Source organism: Thermobia domestica, chromosome 3, assembly GCF_964235325.1.
Source record: "Thermobia domestica chromosome 3, izTheDome1.hap1.1, whole genome shotgun sequence".
Taxonomy (NCBI): Eukaryota; Metazoa; Arthropoda; class Insecta; order Zygentoma; family Lepismatidae; genus Thermobia; species Thermobia domestica.
Genome location: NC_137456.1, coordinates 100694106 through 100707622, shown reverse-complemented (window position 1 = coordinate 100707622; position 13517 = coordinate 100694106). Strand labels below are relative to the sequence as shown.

The following is a 13517-nucleotide window of genomic DNA, read 5'->3' as shown; positions in this document are numbered from 1 at the left end:
CATTCTATTATAAGCATTCTTAATTTGCTGTACGTATTAAACAAGTTTTATAAACATACAACAGATGAACTCTATTTTTGGGGCCAAGAGACCGTTTGAGGAGAGGGGCTCCTTCTCCCCCATTGTTACATCCCTGTTTGTAAATCAGAGACGCCCATAGGAAATAAAAACATGTACATTTTCAGTTATTAAATTGACAGTACAGAAGATCATCATCTTGGCTCACCTAAAAGTCTCTTCCCCGTTGGTTCTCGAACCGAAGCTACATGTTCAGTGTATCCTAGTACCCTGAATCTTATTGTTCGTATGATGTCTAGTGAATATCAACATTCCATCGCATATTATACGTACAATAAGATTTAGATGTGTGAAATGGACTGGAAATATCCCTATTCCATTTACTTATATTAACCGAATTCTGAGAAACCAACAAAAATAAAAGAATATCAGATGACAACTAAAGCAATTTCAAAGAAGTAAATAAATCCTAAAGAACTCGACATCAACTGTGTTTTTAAATTACTTAACTTTATGAAGCAACTTCGAAAGTATAGAACCTTCGTTTCATAAACAGGCACTTCATTTTATGTGATTTGTATGATTAGATGCCATTACTGGGTTTTCACCAGAACTTTCGTAACGTCTTCTATATATCAAGTATTTTAGGAACGCCGAGTTGTCGTCTTTTTAACATGCAAGCAGAGTTTCTTCTTTCTCCCTCGGTTATTTTCGCCGTAAGTGTCAAAAGGTCGCTGCCAAGAGCAAACGACAAGAATCTACCGTTTGGCAAGGAAATAGAAAACATCTTTAACATAGAAGGTAGTCGCAAACAACTTTAAAAAGATCAAAACAAACCAGATACGAAGGAAAAACTGTGAATTTTATAAACGTTTATTTTGAAATGAGAAATACTTGTAGATGCACCAATATACATTACTCTTACTAGTTTGAATATCTTTTAGATCACGAAATTATGATACGCATAAAAGTGGAAATTCTATATGTAGAATGGAGTGCCCGCTTTCCGATAGGCATCAGAGTAACAATGGGAAGAAATAACGAGAAATGGGCTTCTGATATGGATTCAGAGTTCTTAGAATAAGCTCTGTCTCCTTCCTTAACCCATTATTCAAACCATAAACGGTAGAAATCCAAGTACATCCAGTTTCAAAATTTATCACTACAGAGCAAAAAATTATAGCAGATAGCGAGATCAAGATCCTGAGACGAATATTCGAATCCAAGAGGAACGGGAATAGGGAATGGCAGAAACTTCATAATTTATACCGTTTACCGAACATTGTTACGGTCATCAAGTCTAGGAGAGTCAGATGGGAAGATCATGTAGCCAGAATGGAAAAAAAGTAGGAACGCTTTCAAAGTCTTGACTGGAAGACCAATTGGAAAACGACCATTAGGAAAACCTAGGCGCAGATGGGAGGATAATATTAAGATGGATCTCGAAAAAATAGGAATATAAAGTAGAAACTGGATTCAGTTGGCTAAGAACAGAAGTCAATGGAGAGTTTTTATTGAACCTACGCATTCCATATGCCATAGAGTTAGTTAGTTTGGGAGAAGCGGGTTTTCGATATGGATTCATTGTTTAAAAGAGCAAATTTCCGCTTTTGTCACTTTACTTGAACCGGAAGTGATAGAAATTTACTATCCTTCTGGTTTGAATATTTATTATCCATAGAGTGTAAAGTAATAAAGCGGTAAACTTAACTTTATATATACAGATTAAGGTCTCAAAAATATATTCCATATAAGCTCATATTCTTCTATTGAAACTGAAAGTAATAAAAACCAGTCAAACTTCCAGTTTTTCAATATTGATTCATATAGATCAAAAACTGTAAGAGACAGCGAGAAACTGTTTTGATATGAATTCAGCTTTCCCAAAACAATTCGAGCCTTATTCTTCTATTTCAACGGGAAGTGATAGATCCACTACTTTTCCGGTTTCAATATTCAATCTACATAGTTTAAAAGTCTACCATAGTGTCACAATGCAGATCGAAACTCTGTTGCCTCATCATCATCAACTAGTTGATCGTCTCTTTTAACTTGGCCAACTGTGCAATTAGGTCATTTATTTTTATATATATATATAAAAGAAGCCGTCCTGAGTGACTGACTGACTGATTTTCGCTTAAGCTGGAAACTTGAAATTTTGACAGGCATAGAACTTGTGATCTAAGGTAGCAGTAGCACTAAGGAAGAATTTCTTGAAATTCGACAGGGAATTCGAGTGGCAATTATTATAGTCAAATGTTCATATCTCCGAATCTCTGAAGGGTAGAGACATGAAATTTCGTATACGAACTTTTCATTTAAAATGATTAGATACATGTTTCACAGTTTTTTTTTTTTCAGTATTTCATTTAAAAAGAAAGGAAAGGACGCGGTTACAATTGTTATAACAAGATGTCATATCTTGAAATGCTTTAAGGTCACAGAGATGAGGATTGGTATTTAGATTTCTCATTTAAAATAATTAAAGACGTGTTTTCAGCGTTGTCTCATGTTTCCTTTAAAAATGAAGAAAAAGGTGGGAGGACAAAAGGGTACTGGTTAAAATTGTTATAATAAGATGGGTATATCTCGAAATCCGTATTAAAATTAGAGACATATTAGGGATACGAAACTTGGTAACTAAACTCCTTATTGAAAAGAGATGGGGATATGCCACAGCATTTCCAAAAATTCCTCCTTTAACGGGAGAGGAGGGGGTTTTATTTACATTTCAATACATAAAAATGACTTCGAGGTTGTTCAGTCTCTCTATCAAAGGAAAACGGGGGAACTAGTTGAAATGAATTTTTGCACACAATTAGCATATGTACCGAGGGTTTAATTTTTTCGCAAAGGATAATGCCATAAACGTATTATCGCCGTGTGAAGTACGGGAGATAAGGCTGAAACCTGAGGAACGAGGCTTAAGGCGAACAAATACAAGGATCTGGGGGAGAAATCCCCAGCTAGCAGGAGGCTAATGTTGCACTGAAAGAAAGCTCACCTCTGTTGTAAACAGACCACGTCAGTTTATAGTGGTGGGCACAAAACCCGTTTTTTGGTTTTAGAAAAAAACGAAACCGGATTTTGAATAATTTCATAAAACGGTTCAGTTTTTCTCCAAAACCTGTTTCGGTTTTCTCCAAAACCTGTTTCGGTTTTCTTCAAAACCTGTTTCGGTTTTCTTCAAAACCGGTTCCGGTTTTTACCAAAATGTGTTCTATTTCTGACCAGAACAAGTGTTTCGTTGTTTTCCGATTCCGTTTCCACAGAAACAGTTTCATGTGTTTTCTAAGTTTTCACCAAAACCAGTTCGGTTTTCACTGAAAAACCGAACCGGTTCTGGAGAAAACCGAAATGTCGGTTTTCGGGTTTCAGTTTTTCTAGAAACCGGATTTCGTTTTTTATAAAAAACGGTTTTGCCCATTACTAGTTCATAGTGGGGAATATTGTGTCGGGAGGAATGGAGTTCGCAAATCTCTCAATTCCACTTACTTCTCCATTAATCTCAACTATTATTTCTTTGCACTTGTTATGTTTCTTCTTACCTATAGGTACAACCGTTATAGTAAATATTTATTTATTTATTTATTTCAAGTAAATATTTATTTATTTGGAGAAAACCGCAATGTCGGTTTTCCGGAGTTTGGTTTTTCTAGAGACCAGTTTCCGGTTTTTATAAAAACCGGTTTTGCTCATTCCTAGTAAAATGCCGGATTTCTGCTGAATTCCCGAGATCTCGGCAAATAATTTTGCAGTTAGATTTTGATATATTTTTTTGTAAAATCATTGAAAGACTTGTATCGGAAGTGCTTTGTTCTGAAAAAATGATAAATTGATTTTTTTTTTTAACGAGGGTTAGTGGCGTAATTGTGTTCATATACAACACATACGTATGATGAATAATTCTGCACGAACTAATCATTATATCGGAAGCTACTATAAATAGAAGTATGAAACAAGTGTGAAACAAATAGTATATGTATGCACCACCCTATGTATGTGAGTTCTGAGAGAGAGAGAGAATGCGTTTGTGAACATGAACTGCTTTTTTCCTCTTTTACAAATACGCATACCCAGCGAACAGGGGGGAAAGCAGGATGCCCGGAGGGAACATTGGTAGAAATTGCTTCACAATTCTTGCACTAAAATACAATAAATAAGACAAAAATGCAGTTCCCTTCCTAAAAACCAGCATCCCTGCGACAATTAAGCACGAATGTAAAATAGTATAAATTTTGTCCTCTAGAGAGCTACTTAATGAATTCCCTGTCTCCTAAATGGCACACACTCGCTTTCTGTGAACATTTTGTATTGGCCATTAATATCAGTTTCGATTTTTTAAAGTTTTTTTATTTTATTTATTTTGTGTTTTTTGGCGTTTCTAAATGGTAAATGAAATCCAGTTTATCCACAGCAGTTACTATAGTGAGATTCAACGACATTTGAACGCTACCAACCTCGTGACATATCATCGGACGTAAAACTGAAACAAACTATGAAATTCTTATGAAATTTATGGAAAAGAGAAAAAGAAAGAGAAATATTACATTAAAGGTTTAAACTTCAGTTCTAAGAATCTAATATTTTCAGATTTTTAAAAAGAATCCTAGTTTTCTGGTAAGAAATAATTATTAAGGTTAAAGTTATGCATTGCAGTAATGCTAGCTAAGCAATAACTTTTCTCCTCTTCTTTCTCTTCTTCTTCTTCCTTTTTCTTTCTTTTTTTTTAATTGTAGTGGACGTTTTTAAGTACGTTCCGACTTTGCAATGAAATATATGAAGAAGGAGAGTGGCCAAAAGACTTTCTGAAGATGATCGTGATACCGATGGCTAAGGAATCGAACCCAAAGAGACGTGAGGATTATTGAACTATTAGTCTCATATCTCATGGAGAAAAATTTTGCTTCGAATTTTGAACAGAAGGTTGTATGGAAGAACACATGAAGAAATTGAGGAGGAACAGCTCGGAATCAGGAGAGGCAAGGGTACAAAAGATGCAAGTTAGATTATTAAGTGTGATCGGCGAAAGGTTTATAGAAAAAGGAAAAGAGGTGTATGTTGAATTGGGAATTGTTGTTGGAAGTTCTAAAGAAAGTTGGGTTGGAATGGAAAGATCGAAGACTCATAAGAAACTTATGTATGAACCAACAAGTAAGTGTTTGAATAGGGACCAAATGAGAGAGGCGTGCAATTGGAAGGCGAGTTTGACAGGAATGCTGTCTCTCGCCTACATTATTTAATATGTATCTAGAAGAGATAGGAAAAAGAGCTTACAGAATGAAGGAGGCTTTTCAGTAGGAAGTAGAATGATGAAGTGCATCCGGTTTGAAGATGATATAGCGCTTTTTGCAGAATCTGAAGAGAAAACAAAGAATGTGTTAGAAAACGTAAAGAAGAGCTGTGAAGAATATGGGATGAAAATAAATGCTAGAAAGACAAACATCATGGTAATTGGAGCGAAGTGGTCGGTGTCAAATATAGACGTAGGAAGAGATAAAAGAGAACAGGTGACTAGTTGTCGATACCTGAGTAGTATTATTAGTGATGATATAAAGGTGAACGTAAAATAAAAGCAAGGATAGGGGTGGCGAAAGAAGTTTTTAGGAGCAAGAAAAGTCAACTTTGTGGGACCTTGAATAAAAAGTTGAGAAACAGACTTATAAAATGCTTCGTGTGAAGTATTGTGCAATATGAGCCAAAAAATAGACACGATGCAATAACGATGAAAAACGACTGGAAGCCTTCGAAACGTGGGTGTGGAGAAGAATAGAAAGAATTAGGGGGTCGAGTGGAAAAAATGAGAGGGTGTTAGAAATGGTGAGGGAGAAATGAATAATTTTAGATATTACTAAAAAGAGAAAGAGAAACTGGTTGGGACATTGAGTAAGAAGGAACTGTATCATGAGGGACATACTAGAGGGTATGGTGGCAGGTAAAAGAGGGAGGGGACAAAGGAAACTACAACTACTGGACAATATCAAAATAGAAAAATCACACGTGAACACGAAGAGGTTAGCGGAAGAAGCATGGAAGCTTTTCAGTTGCAGCATGTGACCTGCTAATGATGTCAGAATACCTATGATGATGATGATAATGTGCCCTTAGGCAAAACATAAATTTAACGCCTTTTGTTTAAAAAAAAAGTAGAATCGGTTGTTCTTAGGCGGATAAATTTTATTTTATTATGTATTTTTACCAGAGGGAAAGTAAGGAAATCCCACAGCTTTCTTATTTACACATTCTTTATCAAAATGTGCAAATTGTTGACGGTGAACAAAGATAAATGCAAATTAAACATTATTGGCCTATAGTAGGCTTGTGGTAAAAACGCCATTGGCAATGACGTATTATTAAAGAAGAAGGAATAACAAAGCTAGCAAGGGAGGAAGTACCATTTAACAACATTTAATTCATAAGTTTACGCCATGTGGTTCTTCATCCATACAAACATTTATTACATGTATTGTCTTCCTCATATATCATCTATTTTACGTTATTTTCAGCATGTCCTTTACTCAGAGGTAGAGACGCAGGGGCCAAATCTCCCCCACCCCAAATGAAGTTCTGAAAGAAATCTTTTGGTTTGCTTTTAGTATGTAAAATCCCGCCCTCTGAAGAAGTTACGATCCTCCCGAAAACACCTTTCTGGCTACATCACTGCATCTGCTTTTAATGGAAAATTTCCACCCCTACGTGTGGATGATAGACAGATCTAGACCCTGACTTATTAAATAAATTAATATTTTTTCTAATATCTAAGATTTTGCTGTCATCCATACTTATATTAACATTCTTTTTAAAAGCATTAACAAGTGAGAAAAACAATTTTAAAAAAATGACCGCAAAATACTATTCTGGAAGCACCCAATGGTGCAACGGGAAATAGCATTAACCTCTGAAATCTCTGGCCAACTTGGCAACACATGCCTGATAATGGCCAAGTAACACAGCAAAACATTCAACGGCCTGTTTGGACCAACGCCAGTATAATACAAACACAAAATACAATGACTTTAGCTTTTTTTTTCTTTCTTCATTGCAGATAAACCAATGACAGAGATGGGATCAGAGTGCTAACGATGCGATGTAATCGCCAATATCTGTTTTTCTACCAGCTTTCTCTTTTTTTGTGTGTGAAAATCGATTGAAATAACGAAGTGTCTTTGTCTAGTAACTGCTATAATACATATAATTTTCTACAAGTACGACAAATCTAATATAATTATAAGTTTCCCAGAAATAAAACGCAATATATTCATATTATTTTGTATCACTTCATTTCATCCGACTGTGACAAAGCTAAAATGAGGTATACATATTGGAAGATGAGTTTCACAAGGATGTCTCTCACCGACGTTATTTACCGTAATATCTATGAATAAGAGATAGTGAACAAGGCCGTACATAAGGTAGACAATATTTCAAACTGAAATTAAATTAATCGTTCAGTTTAACGCCCCATGATTATGCCCTTTAGGCTAAGAAAGATAGATGCTTAAGGTAAGTGAATTATGATGGAAGAATTGGTGGAATGAGAATATCGGAGGAAATTGAAGTACCCAGAGAAAACACACGAACACGTTGATGTCCACCATAAACTTACCTGGTCTAGAATCGAACCAGAGTAGTTAGTATGGTTAGAGGTAGAATTGTTAGATGTGTACGTTTTGCAGATGATAAGACGCTTGTGGGATCTGAATAACAAATAAATAAATAAATAAATAAAAGGTGTTAAGAAAACTTGAAGGCCAAAACTTATGGTGATTAGAAGGAAGCGGTCAAGAATAGAACAGATGAGTAGTTTTATTTGTAAGGATATGAGGCAAAACGTGAAACAAAAGCAGAGTAAAAATACGGAAAGAAGTATTTTGCAAGATGAAAAATTTTATTTCTCTTCCTGATGAATATTTGAGTAAAGGATTAAGGAAAAACGCTCACAAAATGTTTTGTATGGAATATTGTACTCTATGGGGCAAAAAACACGGAGATTACGCAAAAGCAATGAAAAATTAGGGTTTGGAGGAAGTTTTCGAAATGTGGGTGTGGAGAAGAATGGAGAGAATTATTAGCTTGGTCGAACGGAAAACGATTGAGAAGGTGTTAGAAATAGTGAGGAGAAACTAACAATTTTAGGTGTGGTTATAAAGAGGAACAGAGAACCTGATTGGGCATTAGCTAAGAAAGAACTGTATCATAATGGAGTGAGGGACGTGCTGGAAATAACAATGGAAGGGAAAAGAGGGAAAGGTCGAAAGAGGCTGCAGTTTGTTGACAGCATTAAAACATAAAATTCCTATGTCAAAAGGAACAGGTTAGCTGAAGACCGTGGTGCATAGAAGCTCAGACTTGCCAATAATGTCAGAAGTCCTTTAAGATATACATGGTGTGTCAAAATTCTGGGCCTATAGGTCAACTCCGTTATGGCACGAACAAATGGGAAGAGAGAATAGTTGGAAATATGTGGTTTCCGATTTAAAATGGAATTTTTCCAATCGCACGTTAATCACCTTGTACCAATCACACCAGCCGTTTGGTCAAGAGCGGATCCAGAACGGACTTCTGGGGGGGCGGTAGGTTATAATACTGCTACTTAGAGCTACTTTAAAGAGCTCCAAACTCTGGGATGGGTTTTATTTATATATAAAATTTAAAAAAAATCCTCCTGGGGGGTGCGATCACTCCGATCGACCCTCCCCCTTTGGAGCCGCCCCTGCGTTTGATCTTGACACTGCTAATATGCCTTATGTTAGATGGAAAAGCAATGTTACCAGTTCAGCAGGTTATTCCCTTAGAGCTTCACTATACAAACAAGTAGGCATTGTTGGAAAAAGGATAGAAGTATTTTTGATTTCTTCACACAATAATGTGCACGTTTTTTGTATTATTTTTGCGTGTCCTTACGTTCTGTTCGAATAGGTTACGTGTGTGCTGAACAGACAACATTGCTTTTCCATTTAACATAGGACTCCTTACCAGTGTGAAGCGACTGAGTACCAAACGGCTGTTGCGATTGGGAAAATTCCATTATTTTAGATTGAAAAACCACATATTTCCAACAACTTTCCTCTCTCTCTATTCTATTTTCTTATCTTTACTGATAACGAAGTTGGTCAAAGCCAAGAATTTTTTGATACCCGATATGTAGCAAATGCTAAATGAAATATTTATAAAATGAAATAATAATAATAATAATAATAATAATAATAATAATAATAAGTCACTAAAATGAAAGGGAACGGGGTATATCTTAGGGATTTTTTAAAAAATAAAATCAATAACTAAATAAATCAATTAGTAAATAAGTTATTTATTGTTGTGTAAGTCTTCTCCCGAAGATAGGTTCTCACCCACGTAGCCTAACATAAATAGGCGGAGCCTCAAAGTCAATATTGCAGGAATAAGGCGGACAGTTTCTTTCTCATGTAGTTAAAAAAAAGGTGGAAATTAAGATCTGAGGTAGAGGAATGGGATGAGAGGTAATGCGAAGTATGAAAGAACTATGTTATTATGAGTTCATTACACAGGTATACTGTAGATATACCACATGGACTTAACACATATCTTCCGTTCCAAGCACTGCTATCAGCTGAAGGAATTCCACTCCTTTGGTGTAGACAACTGCAAGGCTCTCTCGCTTAGCAACAGCTGAACTCTTATTGGCTCAGCGCGTGGGTGTGTCTAGGTCTGAGCTTTAGTTCGCATTTTTGCCACGGCTCAAGACATTTTGGCAGCACTATAGTAGCTTGTACAACGTCAGTTGATATTCCTCCCTTAAAAAGTAGCCTGCATCCATATCGTGTTACAGAGCCAGAAGATTCCCAGAAGGTATTTACTTAATAAGTGAGTAAGAAATAAGCAATCCTATTTTTTTTTTTTTTTTTGCAATTACCAGTAATAATTGTTTTTTCGTGAGAGACTTGGCTTCGATTCCCGGCGGAAGCTTATGTGGTTCGGATCTCACATTAAGTTGTGGGTCCACATCTCATACAGCTTCGCTAAACTCAAAATCAATCAATCAATCAATAATTGCTTATTCAAATTTGTTTCTTTTTTTTAAAAAAAAACACGTGAAATCAACTTTAATTTTGATAAGAAACTTGGAATCAATTTTAAATAACTTATAAAATACTGATTGCATCCTATTGTGGATTATTATTATTATTATATAAGATAAGACATGGTAGTTCATTGGTAAAGCACTCACTTCTAACGTGAAAAATATCTGATCCCATGATTTTTACAAGTATTTTCATATATATATGACAAAAAGCACTGAAAGGCGTCTTTAATTATATTAAATGAAAGATTAAATCCCTAATTTCATCTCTAATCTTAAGACATTTCAAGCTATGGCCATCCTATTGCAATAATTGTAACATTCATTCGTTTTCTTTGCACTTTTGTCGTCTCTTCTACAGCAAATATCAAAGAACGCTGAAGCAACTCTTTAATTATTTTAAATGAAAAGTCTAAATGCTAAATTTCAAGTCTTTAACCTTAACGGATTTCGAGATACGGTTATCCACTTGTAACAATTGTAAGCCCACCCTTTTTCTTCCCCTTTTTTGTTCCCTTTTAGGGCACGTACCAAAAAAAAAATAAAATAAAATAAATAAAGAGAGAGAGAGAGAGAAGCACATGAGTAGAGTAGTCTGCATTCCTAATCCTGTTTCAATTAGTGTTTGTAACTTTTTTTTGCACTTACACTGTAAGTACTTATACTGTAAGTACTCTAGTTGAAGTAATAAACGTTTTTTTTTTGATTGAAGAACAAAGGTCTACTTCTGAAATTGCGTTATTTTGTATGATAACTTCAATTATACGTAATTAAAAATGGGCACTTGTATTTCCTGACTGGTTATGGTTTCGAATTCTAAAATAAACTATTCTACAATATTACAATAATTGTTAATTATCACCCCTTTTTCCTTCTTTCTCTTTTTTGCCCTTCTAGGTCAAATACCAAATAATAATAATAATAATAATAATAATAATAATAATAATAATAATAATAATAATAATAATTGTTTGTTATGCTTGGTATGTCTGGTTGATTAGCAATAGTTGGAGGACCACTGTTAATTTATAACAGAACTGTATTTCCATAGGAGGTTCATCCACGGATACGCGAGTTGAATAATGATCGCATTCGCATTCAATAGTAATTTAATTTATCATATATATTTAGTAAGTGGAATAACAGATATACGTCAATTAAAGAAACATATGATTGTAGATTAATAAAGTTAACTAAATAATAGTTAATAAAGCTAACTTGAGTCTATTGTTTCACTTGATCGATTGTTTTTGTTTGTTTGTTTTATAATTGAAACACGAAATTGACGTGATAAACATACATTGGCACTATTGCTCTTGATGGCTGAATAAGCATATACGCTGATTGTTCTTGATACGCAATTGTTTGATAGATTGTTTGTCTATGTTAAATGCTAATTTCACGCACTACAAAAAAAACACTCGCGCACTGACTGACCATCTCTGCTCACTTCTGTTCCTCGCGACGAACCCTCTTCGCTTGGCGAGGACACTTCTTCTTCTTTCTCCCTTCCTTAACGGTTGTCTTTGGGGTGAAAGTTGGAAACAGGGACTGTTTACAAAAAATGCATTCCAATGCCATCTTTGGGTCAAGAAAACACACTATTTTGGAAGGGAAATAAGAAAATACTAACATACTCCCCCCTCTTGGTCGGATAACGACCAACAAACAATGAGACACTTTCACACATAATTGTCACTGATGGGAAGGAACTGACGGTAATGGAACCAGTTTATTCACTGCACGTTTGTAAACGCCGCTTGCAGTTCGTACAGTAACTACTCTCACTAGCGAGTCCTTACCCAGATGCACTTCTTCAATTACACCTAAGCGCCATGACAAAGGAGGAATGTTTGCTTCCTTCAACAACACGATAGTACCTGGGGTTATATTGTTCTTTTGGAAACACCACTTGTTTCTCTGCTGGAGTCCGTTCAGGTATTCCTTCGACCACCGCTTCCAGATCAATTGAAAATATTTTTGCGTTTGCTGCCAACGGTCTAGCCTGTTGTTAGGGAGGTCAGTTATGTCTGGCTCGGGGATAGAGGTGAGAGGTTGGCCTATTAGGAAATGACCAGGGGTTAAAATATCTGTATCGCTAGGGTCGTCGTCCATTTTTGTTATAGGACGAGAGTTGAGACACGCCTCAATTTGCGCTAAGAGCGTACAAAGTTCTTCAAAGGTCAATGTCGCGCCCTTTGTAGTTCTGACGAGATGATGCTTCATAGATTTCACTCCTGCCTCCCACAATCCCCCGAAGTGCGGAGATTGCGCCGGGATGAAATGCCATTGTATGCCTTCCGAAGATGTGAACTCCTCCACCCCTTTACGAAATGTATCTTCTCGTAACATCTGGTATAATTCTTTAAGCGCATTATTTGCACCTACAAATGTTTTGCCATTATCGCTGTAAATATTACTGCATTTGCCTCTTCTTGCTATGAATCTTCTCATGGCTGCAAGGAAAGATTCGGTTGTGAGGTCACTGACCGCTTCCAAATGTATTGCTCTTGTAGACATACAAACAAATACTGCTATATAACATTTTTTGAGCGATTTGCTTCTGACCGTTGATTTGATGTTTATTGGCCCTGCATAATCGACCGCACAATTTAAAAACGCTGGTGCCGGCCGTACTCTATGAGATGGCAATTGTCCCATTTGTTGAGTTACAGGTGATGCCTTGAGACGAACACATGTCACACAATGATGAATAATTTTCTTTGCTAATTGACGACACTTCGGGATCCAGTATCGTTGACGCACAGAGAATACTAATAATTGTAACCCAGCGTGAAGATGCCTTTTATGCTCATTTTCCAAAATCAGTGTTGCCAGATGCGAATTTGAAGGAATAATGGCTGGATGCTTTCCTTCATAGGGAAGGTTACTGTTTTCTAACCTTCCACTCACTCGTAGCACTTGGTTCTCATCCAGTAGAGGGCACAAATTTTTGAGAGGGCTATGCTCTGAGACTTGACGACCTGCACTAACGTCCTTGATTTCTTGTTTATATTCCCTTTGTTGCACTAATCTGATGCACAGCTGTAGCGAATTGTTTAGTTTACTCGTTGATAGACTGCCTGTCTTTCGCTCGTTTCCTCTTCTTGCATTGTGCATGAAACGGCAACAATAAGCTATCACTCGTACTAGCTTCGTTAGTCCGGAAAACTTGCTGATGACGTCATCCTGAGGCTCTTGTGTAGTCAAAGCTACAACTGCCTTTTCTCTTGCTTCGGGAACGTCTTGAATGTTGGATTTCTTTCTTGAAGAAGGCCATGTTTCTTTGGGCTGTGACAACCATGGAGGCCCCTCCCACCAGATCCTTTGGTCTTGAATGGAAGCAGGTTCGACACCACGAGAGATCATATCCGCAGGGTTGTCTGCTGATCGGCAGTGTTGCCAGTCGCTGATTTGAGTCATGTCCTGTATTTGGGCA

General features: G+C 36.3%; 2 protein-coding genes across 3 annotated transcripts in view; both read right to left on the bottom strand.

Moving 5' to 3' along the window:
- Window positions 1-13517, bottom strand: part of LOC145680629 (receptor-type guanylate cyclase Gyc76C-like) — a 777573-nt gene that overhangs the window by 304997 nt on the left and 459059 nt on the right. The window lies entirely within an intron of this gene.
- LOC145681892 (uncharacterized) lies at window positions 11774-13501 on the bottom strand. The gene has a single exon (XM_081753495.1). It carries the CDS (start codon window positions 13499-13501, stop codon window positions 11774-11776), a length of 1728 nt encoding a protein of 575 aa, XP_081609621.1.

What these genes read in the sequence shown, in the direction of transcription:
- LOC145681892 (XM_081753495.1), bottom strand. Translation starts at nt 13,501, where the DNA reads ATGACTCAAATCAGCGACTGGCAACACTGCCGATCAGCAGACAACCCT.